Below are 14,084 nucleotides of genomic sequence, written 5' to 3' on the forward strand. Positions count from 1 at the left end.
TTTTGTCACAACGTGAGACCACTATCCTAATAATCAGAACCTTAGCTGCCTCCGAGGCAATGAGATTCTCGTCACTAGAGGAGTGCAAAAGAAACTGCATAATTTCACATCAAAATGGATAGAGAGGATTCTTAAGGAAAGGATTTGACTAGATGACTCCAAGTTCTTCCAACCTAGGTTCTATCACTAAATAATTCTAGAACTCTTCAGATGTGTGAGTCTAAGATTATGATTCTAATACTAGCATTTTATTAGAACAAGAGATAATCCCTATATTAAAAGAATTCACAACCTACCAGATGAGGTGGGAAAATAGTTACTTTTGATAACTATTGGGTCGGCAACTAAGTAATTGCGGGTTTTAAAAAGAAAATCAAAGACAATTTTTTCATGGAACTAAATAACTTTATTTAGCAAATCGCAGCTGCTAATGCGTTGCGTTAACTGTGATTCTTTCAGTTTGTGAGGAACCCATGTATCGAGTTTTTGAACATAGCCAAGTTGTTTTAAGTGATTTTCAATGCATGTATGTGATACATGAAGCTTCTCTGCAATCTCACGTGTTGTACTGTGACAGTCCGAATTGATTATTGCTTTGATTAGGGCGTCATCAACTTCAACTGGACGACCAGAGCGTTTTTCATCTTTGAGTGAAAAATCACCAGAACGAAATTTGGCAAACCAATTTTGACACTGCCGTTCTTTTAAGGCTTCGTCACCATAAACAGCACATAACTTTTTATGAGCTTGCGATGCGTTTTTCCCTTTGCGGAAATAAAAAAGCAAAATATGACGAAAATGTTCCTTTTGACTTTCCATTTTTTAACGAATGCCAAACGAAAACTACAAAACAGATCAAAAAACTTTTTTTACTGATTAACAGCTGAATAGCCAACTATCAAATAACAAAATGTGTTTTACATTTGTACTATGTCTGCAAACCTAAAAATTCAACTGAAGCCATATATGTGGGAAACCCGCAATTACTTAGTTGCCGACCTAATATAATAAATATTCCTATGGATTAAACTGAAGGCCCTGAGCAGGATGTGGCAAGGAATCCTAACTGAGCCAGGGCTGTTTCCTCAAAACTGTTCTCAAGAACCACTTTGCACCAGAATCATTTAGGCATCTTAAAAAAAAAAAGTTAATTTCTGGGCTACATTCCAAATCAGAGCCTATGGAGTAGAACCCAAAAGTCTATTTTCCTAAAATAAGCTCCAAGGTGAGTTTTAGGCAGAATGAAATTTGAGATCAGGCTCAAGAGGACTTCCCTCTGAGTGGTGATTTCCAGACTTAAAGTTGTAGCTGGGTCAAAATACACAGAGATGAAACGGAAGTAACATGTTTTGATGAAGATTCAACACGCCCTCCATGTGGTAGGTCTTTCTAAAATGATAGCACTTCCTAGATGTAGTCTGTGATTCTGTGATTGAGGATATGTGCCTTAGATGTCCCAGAACAGGTCTTTGCAAGGGAGCAAGAGCTGGCCTGTTTGTTATTAATTATCCCAAGGCCATAGGCTGATAAAGAGGAAACTGATAAGGACTCCCACAGAGTCCCTGAGAGGCTGCTCCCAGCCACTGTCCACTCCTCTGCCCTGGACCCCCGTGTCCCCCCCCCCCCCCCCCCCCCCCGTCCCATTTCCCAGCTGTCCCTAGCTGCTTCTCTTTTCTGGAGCCTGCAGAGTCACCACCAGACAGTAGTTTGAGTGAGCCTGGTGGCCAGAAAGTGAAGGGTGCTCTGAGTCAGGGACCAGTGAGGTGTGTGGCTGGACACCAGTTGTCTGGACTGAGAGGAGTCACTGAGTCTTGGAGGAAGGAGACATCAGTTGGGGTGAAGGAGAGAGAGAAAGTGCTGCCTGGACTCTGAGTCTAAGTGCTGCCACAACTTTCTTGGTGAACCTGGGCCATTGTCTCCTCAACTGGGCCTCTATGTTAGAATCAGTGACCTTTTGGCTTTAATACTTTGGATTCTAAAATCTCATCTGACCCTAACCACCACCCTGTGAAGCATGCATGCAGGATTGTAGCTATTTAATGGCAAGGAAGCCAAGACCCCGTGAGAAACAGTGACTTGCCCACCACCACGCAGCCACTAGGAGCAAAGCCTGCTAACACCAGCACCCAGTGTTCAGCTCCGTTTTCTGGAGACTGGCCTCAGGCTGGGCGAGCTCAGCTAAGCGGGAGGCTTTCCGCCGCAGGTCCAGGAAGCAGCGCTGCGGGGGACGGAAGGGTAGGCGCCCACAGTGGGGTGAGGCCGTGCAGCTGGGCGGAGGCGCCCGAAGCCAGCGCGGGGAGAAGGGGGTGTGCTGGGGGCGGGCGGGGCCGGAGGAGGGGACGCCCTAAGGAAGGAAAAAGGGAGCCAAGTGCTGGTCGGTTAGCAAAGCCGAGGGGGCTCGGGGCGGTGTTGGGCAGGGGCTGCACACAGAAGGACCGTCTGAACGAAGGGTGCAGAGCGGCGCAGCCTCCAGCACAGGGCGCGGTGTCCCACAAGCCGGCCCACGCCCCTCGGAGCCTTGGACCCTGCGGGAGAGACAGGTAAAGCGCACCCGCAGGGCTGGGAAGGCTGAGCTGGCGGGGAGATGGGTAGAAATGAGGTATTTTCTCCTCTCTTGAGACCATGGAGCCAAGGAGGGGGGTCGGCTCAGAATCTAGGCTGATGCGCCCCAGGACAGCGCAGCGGGGTTCCCGGGCGCAGGTGGGAGTGCTGAGCTGGGCTCCTGGCTCTCCCCGCCCAGACACCGTGAGGGGCCTGTGGAGGGCGCAGAAGGCTTCTCCCACATGCACAGATTTGCAAGCGAACACCCGCGGGCCAGCAGCGAGAGCCCCGGGGAAACGGCACTCCAGGACCCCGAGTGGCCTTCTTGCTTGGTCGGAGCCGCTTGCTCTGCAAGAGTTGATGTGCCTCCTGGCTACTCCCTATATGCGCCCCAGTCCTGGGAAATGCCCGGAGGTTCCCCCAAAGCGTCTCCTGCTGCTAATAACATAGGTCTAGGCTGGGAGCCCGGAGCCAAGTTCTAGTTTATGGGTTTTAAATCTGTGCCAGTCGCTCACCTGGTCTATGCCTTGTGCTTTCTTTCCCTGGGTCACCACCCATAAAACGGACCTCTGGGCCCCGCTGCCCAGGCACTCCATGTGACATGAGGGGTTAGGGGTCTAGACCTAGGACTCCCTTTTCTAGAAGGGAGATGATGAGTTCAGACCCTGTGTGATGGCCCATGGAGAGTATCTCCTTCTCACAACCTATTCCTCACCAATTTTCTATGTGGAAACCGAGGCCCAGGGGGAGATGACTGGCCCAGGGTCACACCAGGGGACAGAAAGAACCCAAGTCTCCTCATTCCTCTGCCAGGGCTTTCTCCACTTCACCTACGCGGGTGCCTTGCAAATGTGTCAGCTCCTCCTGGCACCCAGCTGCTCTTCTCCAAATGGAAGGGGCCTGATGCTGGCACCATGGAAACTGCTTTTGCATTTTCTTGACTCCTTGAGATAATAACCAACAACCTTCTTCATCCTCACTCACTCCACACTTCTCAGGACACAGTTCTATCCATACTGAATGGGTAGATGCTCAAAATACCTTCCGAGAGTTAGGCAACACGAGAAACCCCCTCTTGCTGATGGGGGAAATGAAGCCCAGAGTGGAGAAGTGACTTAACCAGGACACACGGCTAGACACATTGGCAAACAGGGGCAGGTCTTTTGATTCCCACTCTAGTGTGTTCTCCATCACTGGCAGGACTGTAGAATGGTACCCCTAAATGGAAAGAGACTACAGGACTGATCAGAGAGGATGAAAAACAAGGAAGGCTTCTGAAGAACCACGGGGAATAATATGAACCTCTGGGCTCATAGAGGACACAGGGATGGCTGTTCTTGGTAATACTGAGATACCTGGGTGGGTAAAGAAATAGGGTGACCAGACTGCCCAATCATTATCTCTTATGTTTAAATAATACTTTGCACTTTCTAAAACACCTTCCCCACTAATGCCTCCCCGAGTTCCCATGGGAGGTAATCAGGGGTAATTATCCCCATCCCTTAGATGAGTTTCAGAGAACGTAAGTGCAGTGCTCAAGGTCACTTAGCCGAGCATGAAGCCAAGATTAGGACCATGAAAGGAACACTTGAAAGCCAAGATCACCGGCTGAGTGACAGAGTTGCGTGAGCGCGGTGGGTGTGTGTGTATGGCACACCCTGGGCAGGTACACGGGAAAGAGGGTTACAAAGCCACGCCGGTGTTTGGGGGCCAAGAATGTTTGCCCTTTGGATTGAATGGGGTCCAGGTCAGGGAATGTCTGGGTTTCAAAGCCCTGACTCACTTCCCCACCAGACTGATATGGTTTCTTTCCTTTGAGCCTCCCCTTTTCCAGACCAAATGGAATCTGTTTTGGCCTGCCCTTGAAGTTGTTTCTTAAGTAATGTAAGCTGTTTGCATGAATGTGCATGGGTGTACTGGAGAGGGATGGTCTAATAAGAAAAGGCATTGATTAATTTATTCTTCAATGCCTGCTATGTGCTCAAGCCCAGGGAATAAAGAAATGTATGACAGCCCTGGTCCCTGTGGCTAAGTTGGTTGGAGCATCCACCGAAAGGTGGCAGTTTGATTCTGTCAGGCGCATACCCGGGTTGTGGGTTTGATCCCTGGTCTGGATGCATGTAGGAAGCAGTCTCTCAGTCTCTCTCTCTCTCTCTCTCTCTCTCTCTCTCTCTCTCTCTCTCTTTCTTCCTCCCTTTCTCTCTCTAAAGTCAATAAAAATTTAAAATTAAAAATGAAAAGAAATGTATGATAGGTACCTGTCCTCATACCTCACCATGAATAGATAGATTCTATATAGATACTCAGACATATAATTTCAGTACAGCATAATGCTCTAATAGGAACGAACAAGAAGGAGTGAATAACTAGCTAGAGAGTAGGAAGGGGTGTCTCAGGAGAGAGTTTACATAGATGACATTGGAGCTATCTCTTAAAGGATATTGTTCACTGTGTAGATAAAAAGAGGAAGGGCATTCCTGCCTATGAAAACAGCATGAGCAAAGGAGAGAGGTGTACAAGTGCAAGGCATGTTTTGAGAATGGCCCGTAGCTCAGTACCATGGGCTACAGGACACTGGGGAAGCTGTGGTAAGATGGGATTAGAGACAGGGTCACATTCAAAGGAACTTAAATGGTAAGTAGAGAAGATCAGACTGTTCTATAGATAACAGAGAACTTATAGTGGAAAGATTTGTGGACTGGATACTATTTCTGGTCCCAGCTCCACCCCTCCTAGGTTATGAGACATTAAGTGATTTCCTCTCTGGGGAGCCCCCTTCACACTGGTTGAATGAGGGGGTTGCAGCAATGACATGATTTTTAAGATCCCTTCTAGTTCAGAATTTATTCCTGCATCTCCTTCCAACTATATGACAAGATCCATTCCTGCAACTCTTCTTTTATCCATTGGCTCCCTAATCCACGGTGGTGACAAAATCTCCAGAAGGACCAGTGGAAAAACTGTGCATTCCAGGAGTTATCTCTGTATTCCCTGCACTCTGCCTCTATCACATTTCCAGGCACTAAAGACACTCATTTTTAAGAGTAGCTGAGCCCAGCTGTGGTGGCTCAGTGGATTGAGCATTGTCCCATGGATCAAGAGGTCCTGGGTTCAATTCCCAGTCAGGGTACATGCCTGGGTTGTGGGCTTGATACCCAGAAGGGGCATGCAGGAGGCAACCAATCAATGAGTCTCAATCACCATTGATGTTTCTATCTCTCTCCCCCTCTCCCTTCCTCTCTGAAATCAATAAAAATATTTTTTCCTCTTTTTTTTTTATATACTCTATTGATTTTTTTACAGAGAGGAGGAGAGAGGGATAGAGAGCTAGAAACGTCAATGAGAGAGAAACATCGACCAGCTGCCTCTTGCACACCCCCTACCGGGGATGTGCCCACAACCAATGTTCATGCCCTTGACTGGAATCAAACCTGGGATCTTTCAGTCCGCAGACCGACGCTCTACCACTGAGCCAAACCGGTTTTGGTTCAATTAAAATATTTTTTAAAAAGTGTAGCTAAAATAGAGCAATGGGTAAACCAAAAAAAAAAAAAAAAAAAAAAAAAAAAAAAAAAACAATAGTAGTGGTTCACTTTCCCCCAGAAAAATCTGAAAGAAAATGTCAATAAGATACCCACTTAATACTTTAGATCACAGCTGTATGCCTCCATCTCCAAGTTAGAGGTCGGGTGAGTTCAACTACAGAATATTTAGGGAATAAACTGATAAATCATAAAGTCTGTGGAGGAAGAAAGTGTGTCTGGCTTTTTCAGGGACCAGGAGTAGGTCTGGAGCAGAAAGGGCCATGAGAGAGGAGACTCTAGGAAGGTTAACTCCTCCAAAACTTACCACCTTTGCCCCCTTACTGGATCCTCAATTAAGATGGGCAGGAATCTGTGGTCATGGAGTTAGAGGAGATGATGCCCAGAACACAAGCAGGCTGTGTTTGGTGTGATATGCAGCTCATATGTCAAGGAATTCTGTCATTAGTAGCAAAAAAGAGCACCGAACAGCATTCCATGGGTCACTTTACCTACTGAGCTTCAGTTTCCCCCTCTACAAAATGAATGGGTTGGCCTAGAATCTAGATACTGAATGATCTTTTGGTGGTTGTTGTTAATCCTCACCCAAGGATTTTTCCCCCTTTGCTTTTTATTTTATTTTATATTTTTATTGATTTCATAGATTAAGGGAGAGGAAGGGAGAGATAGAAACATCAATGATGAGAGAGAATCATTGATTGGCTGCCTCCTGCACACCACCTACTGGGGATCAAGCCCACAACCTGGACATATGCCCTTGACCGGAATCAATGCTTTATCCATTAAGCCAAGCAGGCTAGGGCCCCCCTTTGATTTTTTTAGAGAGAATGGAAGGGAGGGATGGAGAAAGAATGGGGGGAAGAGAGAGAGAAACATTGATGTGAGAGAGACATTAATTGATTGTCCCCTGCATGTGCCCCAGGGATCAAACCTGCAACCCAGGTTCATGCCCTTGATTGGAAATTGAACCCATGATCCTTGGATGTGTGGGCTGATGCTTTAACCACCTAGCAACACCAGCCAGGGCTAAATGATCTTTAAAATCTCTTTCAGCTTGGTCATTTCCTTCCTAACTGGCTTATCTCCTATTTTAAGTTAAAGACTCTGCAGGGTAATAGCTGTCTCCCTTATCATTATGAACTTCATAATCAGTGACTATCTTGAAGCCAAGGAGCTCATAAAGAGGAACAAAACTCCAAATGTTGCCAACTGCCAGATCACCAACCTGGGACCCAGAGGCAGGTCAAAAAGAACCAACCTGTCCCTTTATCAGCTGTCTGATAAATGTCCTTACACCCAGACCCTCTCTCCCACCCCAATGCAGCACAGAAAAATCAGTAACTGTGGCTTCTTTTCTTTTCCCATCAGACTACAAGCATCCAGGTCTACACAGAGAAGTCCTCTCACTGAATCTTACCTCAGAGCCTATCCTATTCCCCTATCCCCACTTTCTGCATAGACCCTGTCTCCTCCTGTTAAGAGGAAAAATGAATAAGTCAAGCAATTTGGTTCTCAGTTTTTCTAGGCTGGAATAGCAAGTATAACTTGGTCCCAGGGCTCAGAATGTTAACTTGAGAGGAAAAAGTCTTCAACCTTCTCTATCTTATGATTTGAGAGGCTCTACAAAGTCCCCTAAATGCTTTTCCCACCAGCCTATCTAATCGGTTTTGTGATTTGTACCCTCTTGGGATATTAGAGCTGGCCAGAACCTATAATAAACCCCCTTCAATTTATAGATGCAGACAGAAGCTTGGGGCCCAGAAAAGGGAAGTCACATGCCCAAACTCACACACGTAATAGCTGAACCAAGACAGCTCCTTGGGTTTCCATTTCCTTCCCTGTAAAACGAGGGAAGTTAGACTGGATGGACTCTGAGGGCCCTGCCAACCTTTGTTCCACAAAAATAAAACTACCACCATGTCTGTGGAATGTCTGGTGCCAGACACTAAGTAATTTTCTTCTTTAATTTTCACAGTGAGCTATGCTACAGGTAGTGTTGATGCTGTCACCATGCTTATAGCCAGTATATCCAAATAAGCTATTGTGAATATCCTTTGTTCCTATGTAAAATATCAACCCAACTGCCAACTGCCATTCTACCACTTGTATCATTCCCTTGGCTCTCCAGCCCTTTCAGCCTTTCAGAGGCTCCCGCTAAGACACCAGTACCCTTGAGAAAGGGAATGTTCTAGGCTGGTCCCTGAGTAGTTTACATGTTAAACTGAGGTTCTTCATGAAGTCACCCAATTGAAATATTGTGGGCCTGGAGTTGGGGAACAGCAATCAGATGTCCCTTGGCCACCGTACAGTTCCTAGACTGGCCTGGCCCAGCTGCTGCAGGAAGAGGAGGAGAAGAAGGGGGGTCAAAGCCCACAGCAAGGCTATTGCACAACCCTTGGGGCCCAGCCTTGGGTGATTCACCCAGGTTCTGAAGGTCTTTCTTTGTCTGCTTCCTTCCTTTCCTGCCCCCTCTCCTGCTTTCCAGTTCTGGGCCTCCCAACTCCCGAAGCGAATACTGAGACCACAAATGTGTCCAGAGACATCCTAGAGAGGGTGAGGCGCTGAGGAGGTTTAGGGCACTCAGAAGGAGACTCCTGAAGCCAACTCGGAACCAGAGGAATTTGCCTGGTATTTGGTGAGTCTTCCAAAGGACCCTTGTCACTGGGTTTTCTGCCTTAAATCTTGCCCTCAATTCAGTCCACATAGCAGCCAGAGTGTCCTCTCCAAGCACAGATCTGGTCCTTGCACCCCCCTTTTAAGCACTGTTTCATGGCTCTCCCCCAACTACATATAAAGTTCTACATCTGCAGTTTGGCACTCCCGACCCTCCATGATCAGGTTCAACCAGTATCTCCATCTCACATCTTATCATAGCCCTCCATACATCCTATACTCTAACCTCCTAATGCTCCTTTCCATTCCTTTAAACATTTTATGTGCTTGCTTGTTGTCATGCCTTTGTTCATCTGTTTCCTTTTCTTGCCTTTTCTGCTTCCTGGAAAACCTTCAAGGTCCACTGGAATGCCTCCAGCACTGTGAACACTTTCTAAGTCCTAATAAAAATCCATCTCTTCTTTCTTAAGCCCCTGTAGAAGCTGGCTTGTCCCCTGATATTATAGACGAGCTGGCAATGTGCCCACAGTACAGGGGCTGGGTCTGAGCCTACCCAAGAGTTAGCCCTCATAAATGATGACTGGTTGAATCATTGGTTGAGCCATTAATTTCCTTGTGCTGTTCCTGATTTCCATTGGCCTCTATGAGGGGAAAAGGCACAGATTTGTTGCCTGACAAGAGGGGTAGTAGATGAGAATTTACACCTCCTGGGTCTTAACTCAGCAAGCCCTTTTTCTTTTCCCCTTCTCCATCCAGATAAGGTAGCCTAAGTGCCATATAGCATGGGGCCCCAAAGGCCTTGTAGGAAATGTGGGCCAGTCCTGGACTGTATTATTTAGATTCTTTCCCCACCCCCCAACTTCTGCATTCTTAGAGTTCTTTATGAATTTTATCATAGTCATAACTAACCGTCATCTGGGAAAGAGACCTTATAGTTAATAAACAAGTTTGTTATCTTTGATTGGTTGACAGCTCTACCTAGATAAAGGAGGGCTTTAGAACCAGTCTTTTCTGGTTGCCATATTTACTCAAGACTATTGAGGAATAGAGAGCACCCAGCCAGTCTCAGGTTAGAGCACCAGGGAAGGAGAATTCCCAGCCAATCTCAGGATAGCCTTATAGATGCAGGGGTGAGACCCAGCTCTGCTGACCAGAAGCATGTGGTCTGCTGATATCTTTATCAATAACAAGAGAACAGCCACACAAAGCCTTATGTGTAAGTGCTGGGCCAAGGGAAGGCTGTGATAATAAAGCTTGTGGAGTATGGTTAAGGGGTAGGGAATACTCAGTGAAGGTTTCCAGAAGGAAGTGGGTGTAGAGTCTTGTTTGAAGGGAATGACATGGTTTTTAGAGACTAGGACACAAGGCTAGGATGGTTTTCTATATTATAGACTAAGGGTCTCCAAAAGAAGGAAAAGGAACATTTAGCATCACCTATCATATGCCAGATATGCCGTGACTGTGTCAGAAGGCAGGATAGTTGAGGTGCTGAGTCTTCTCTCTTGGGGGGCAGGTAAAACCCCAAACCAGACCTAGTGCCCCTGTCACTCCCCATCCTCCAGCCCATCCCTGTTCTCTTCTCCAGTGCCTGCAGGGGTTATCAGTCTCTCCCTGCTTCCCCAGCCATTCCTTTCCAATACAATTTTCTACAGAATCCTTCTCAGCAAAATCCTAAATAGGTAGGAATACCTAGAGTGGTTGCAGCATAGGATGCTTGAGAGGTCAAATGGCCTAGCTTCGGGTTCTAGGTAAGGTGAAATCTAAGCCATCTCCAAACATCTCAGTGGTATCTATGAGGTAAAAAAAAAAAAAAAAAAAAAAAGGACGGTGCTGGCTGAAACTGGTTTGGCTCAGTGGTAGAGCGTCGGTCTGCGGACTGAAAGGTCCCAGGTTCAATTCCGGTCAAAGGCATGTACATTGGTTACGGGCACGTCCCTGGTAGGGGGTGTGCAAGAGGCAGCTGGTCAATGTTTCTCTCTCATTGACGTTTCTAGCTCTCTATCCCTCTCTCCTCCTCTCTGTAAAAAAATCAATAAAATATATTTAAAAAAAAAAAAAAAAAAAAAAAAAGAATGGTGCTGAAGGAGAGTCCTGGGGAATACTTCCAATAATGCCACATGGTCCTGTCAAGAGCTGGCATGAGAGTCGAGAAACTCTGAACTAGCCATCAAAAAGCAGGACTCAGTCTAAACTCTGCCTCTGAATATTCTCTGGGATCATGGTCAAGCCACTTATGCTCTCTGTTTCCCTGTATGTATGTATGACGGAGTTAGATTAAATAACCCCTAAATTTCTTCTAGCCTAAAGCTCAGTGATTTATAGAATAAAAATTTTTTTAAAAAGATATATGGGTTACAATGGCCAAGGAAGGCTTTATTCCACAGGTACTTACTGAGCATCTATTGAGTGCTGTCATGAAGGCTTATACATAGCAGTGAGTAAAACATAGTCCCTGCCTTCATGGAGCTTGCAGTCTACTGATGAAACAGACAAGTAAACAAGTAGAATAAAACTGTGATGGTGGGATTTTAGCTGGATCTGAAGGAGTGAGATCAGTCAAGCTGCAGGTAATGGAAACTATCCTTCCTCTTTCTGTGCCACCAGAGTGTCCTCCAAGTCTTCCCCACCTAAATCCCTGTTGCTATGGAGACCACCAATGGGACTGAGCCCTGGTATCACAGTCTGCACGCTGTCCTGAAGGCTCTAAATGCCACTCTTCACAGCAACTTGCTCTGCCGGACAGGGCCAGACAACCTGACGGAGGAGCAGCGGGCTAACCTTCCTGGCCGCCATGACAACTCCTACATGTATATTCTCTTTGTCATGTTCCTGTTTGCTGCCACTGTGGGCAGTCTCATCCTGGGATACACCCGCTCCCGCAAAGTGGACAAGCGCAGTGACCCCTACCACATGTACATCAAGAACCGCGTATCTATGATCTGATGGTAGGAACTTGGGTGCTGAAGATCAAGACAGCTGAGGACTATTTTCTAGGGCCTCCAGAATTCAGCCATGGATCTCATCGGGCCTCTGTTCCTTTCTGTAAGATCAACAAGAAACAGTGCTAGGGGAATGCCATCATTGGGCTGGGAGGAGAGGGGCCTTGTGGAACAGGACTTCTTTCCATCAAAGATAGAGTTGATAGTGGGAACTGAAAAATCATAGAGAAGAAGTAAAAGATAATAACCAATGACTGGTCCTGTGGCTGGAGTATTGAGGGCTGGGGGTTTGGACCTGAGGAAGGAGAAAAGGAAGTTGCAACAGAGGGAAATAAAACAAGATGTACTGAGGACACATTTGTGTGTGTGTTATCTTCAGTGACCATGAGAAGCAGCGATTATTATCCCATATTACAGGTAATACAATGTTACTTACTTATTTTTGTTCCTATTTTATGTTTTTCAACCCATTTAACATTTGCGATTTTACCCCCCTGTAAGGGAAGCAGGGCAAGTGCCATGCTGTCCATTTGGGCCAGAGCAGTGCCATGAGTGCAAGTCAGAAACTCTGATCTCCTTGCCCAGTGCTTTTCAAAGCACTGTCCTGCACAGGAGTGGATCAAAGTCTAAAAGTCATACAATTCTGGGGGCCCTCCTTAAAAAGAATTTAAAAATATCCTAATTTATGCAATTATTACAAAAGTATATTACCACTAGAGGCCCAGTGCATGAAGTTCATGCCCTCTCGCAGTCCAGGAGCCATCAGGGAATGTCTAACTGACAGCTTAAGCCCACTCCCCATGGAAGCCAGCCTAAGTCGGCAGTCAGACATCCTTAGCCCTACCACAGAGGGGAAGAGGCTCCCGCCACCACTGCCGCACTCACCAGCCAGGAGCCCAGCTTCTGGATGAGCAGCGCTCCCCCTGTGGAAGGGCACTGATCACCAGAGGGCAGCTCTTATATTGAGCCTCTGCCCCTTGGTGATCAGTGTGTGTCACAGAGACCAGTCGTTCTGCTGTTCGGTAGATTTGCATATTAGCCTTTTATTATATAGGATGTTAATACATTCCTAGGACCCCTCCTAAGACCTGAGGAGCCATGTGTGTACAGGGCTCTGAATGTTAAGCTTCATGAGCTCCATGGTTCATGTGACTCTCCAGCCACGTCTTGGGGTGCCCTTCCCAGCCACAACTCCAGCATTGAGATTTCATGACCTCTAATACAGCCTCTTCCATTTTGATTAAGTTATGTGAGAAATTTTCTGATACCAAGCTGAAATCTGCTTCTACAAGATTATCATCATACCTGGACGGCTATTCTATTAAAAGCAGCAGGGTGTGCAAGGCAGGTACCTGGTTCAGTGGAAAGAGAGCCAGCCCTGATTCTACCACTAATGTGACATGTGACACTGTCTAGACTCTTCTCTCTCTGATCCTTTTTCCTCTTCAGCACAGTGAAGCTGTTAGACTTGAAAGTCTCTAAACCAGGTCTGACATTCTAGGCTTCATGTACAGTAGGTTGAACCATATAAAACTGCTGTGATTGTGAGCCAAAAACAGCCGAATATCAGCAGGTGAACACTTTACAAGCTACAAACCACAGGCTAGAACTTCCCACTGTTTGGTTTGATTTCTATTTAAGAAATCTCGAGGGGGGTCTCCAAAAGGCCCTATTGAAGCATATGTTTTCATGTATAGCAAAAACCTGAAAGACTATTTTGATATCAGTTTTCTTTGAGGAGAAGGATTATGGGTGATGTTCCCTTTCTACTTTAAAATGTTATGTACTATTTGTTTTATTTGATTATAAGTATGTTACTTGTATAATAAGGGGGAGGGGCTCCTTCTATTTTTAAAAAGTAAAAATAAATGCCTATGTGTTTCTCTTTTTTATTGTTGACACTATTACAGATATCCCTATTTTTCCCTCTTTCTCCCTCTCCACCTTTCACCACACCCTTCACCACATTGTTGTCAGTGTCCACGGGCTATGCATATATGCATGTATATTAATGCCTATGTGTTTCTTGCATGGAGGATCACAGAACATGTTTGCTGCCTTGAGCAATTATGTTCACTCCCTGAAAAATCTGTGCTAAACCCATATGTGCTCAAACCTTTCCTTATCTCTTCTTGAGGGAGAAGGAGGAGACCTGCTGGAGAAGGTATGGCAGATGGGAAAACAACAGACTCAAAGTCTGTAGCTGGATGGGACTTTAAAGACCACCCAGACCCAAATCCCAATAAAGTATGGAAAGGCAGTCAAGAGTAAGACTGAATGGGCAGGTGATAGATGCTTAAAGAGTTTTGAAAAATGAGATTGAGTAGCTCTAGGAGTCAGAGAAAGGTAGAATTTGAACTAGGCTTTGAAAGATAGGGCAGAGTGAGTGAAGGGAATAAGACAAGGGAAGCGTGGAGACAGAAATGGGGAAGACCACCTCTGAAGAGAG

The 14,084-nt window shown here is 46.1% G+C and overlaps 1 protein-coding gene across 3 annotated transcripts; it reads left to right on the top strand.

The window, feature by feature from the left end:
• The first annotated feature begins 2,401 nt into the window (after window positions 1-2,401).
• On the top strand, window positions 2,402-13,526 carry KCNE3 (potassium voltage-gated channel subfamily E regulatory subunit 3). 3 transcript variants are annotated; one of them, XR_014795895.1, is made up of 3 exons: window positions 2,403-2,540; window positions 7,452-8,718; window positions 11,301-11,435. XR_014795895.1 is itself a non-coding variant. In XM_084893772.1 (2 exons), the coding sequence occupies exon 2, from the start codon at window positions 11,340-11,342 to the stop codon at window positions 11,637-11,639; it is 300 nt and encodes a 99-aa protein (XP_084749898.1). In that variant the 5' UTR covers window positions 2,402-2,540; window positions 11,301-11,339; the 3' UTR covers window positions 11,640-13,526. The 3 variants fall into 3 exon arrangements, 1 of the variants encoding a protein (XP_084749898.1); XR_014795896.1 differs by having other exon boundaries at window positions 8,569-8,718; XM_084893772.1 differs by lacking the exon at window positions 7,452-8,718 and having other exon boundaries at window positions 2,402-2,540; window positions 11,301-13,526.
• The last annotated feature ends 558 nt before the right edge of the window (window positions 13,527-14,084 follow it).

Source organism: Pipistrellus hanaki (assembly GCF_964339955.1).
Source record: "Pipistrellus hanaki genome assembly, chromosome: 9".
NCBI classification, from domain to species: Eukaryota; Metazoa; Chordata; class Mammalia; order Chiroptera; family Vespertilionidae; genus Pipistrellus; species Pipistrellus hanaki.

Excerpts from the sequence above, each read along its gene's own strand:
- KCNE3 (XM_084893772.1), top strand. The coding sequence starts at position 11,340 with ATGGAGACCACCAATGGGACTGAGCCCTGGTATCACAGTCTGCACGCT.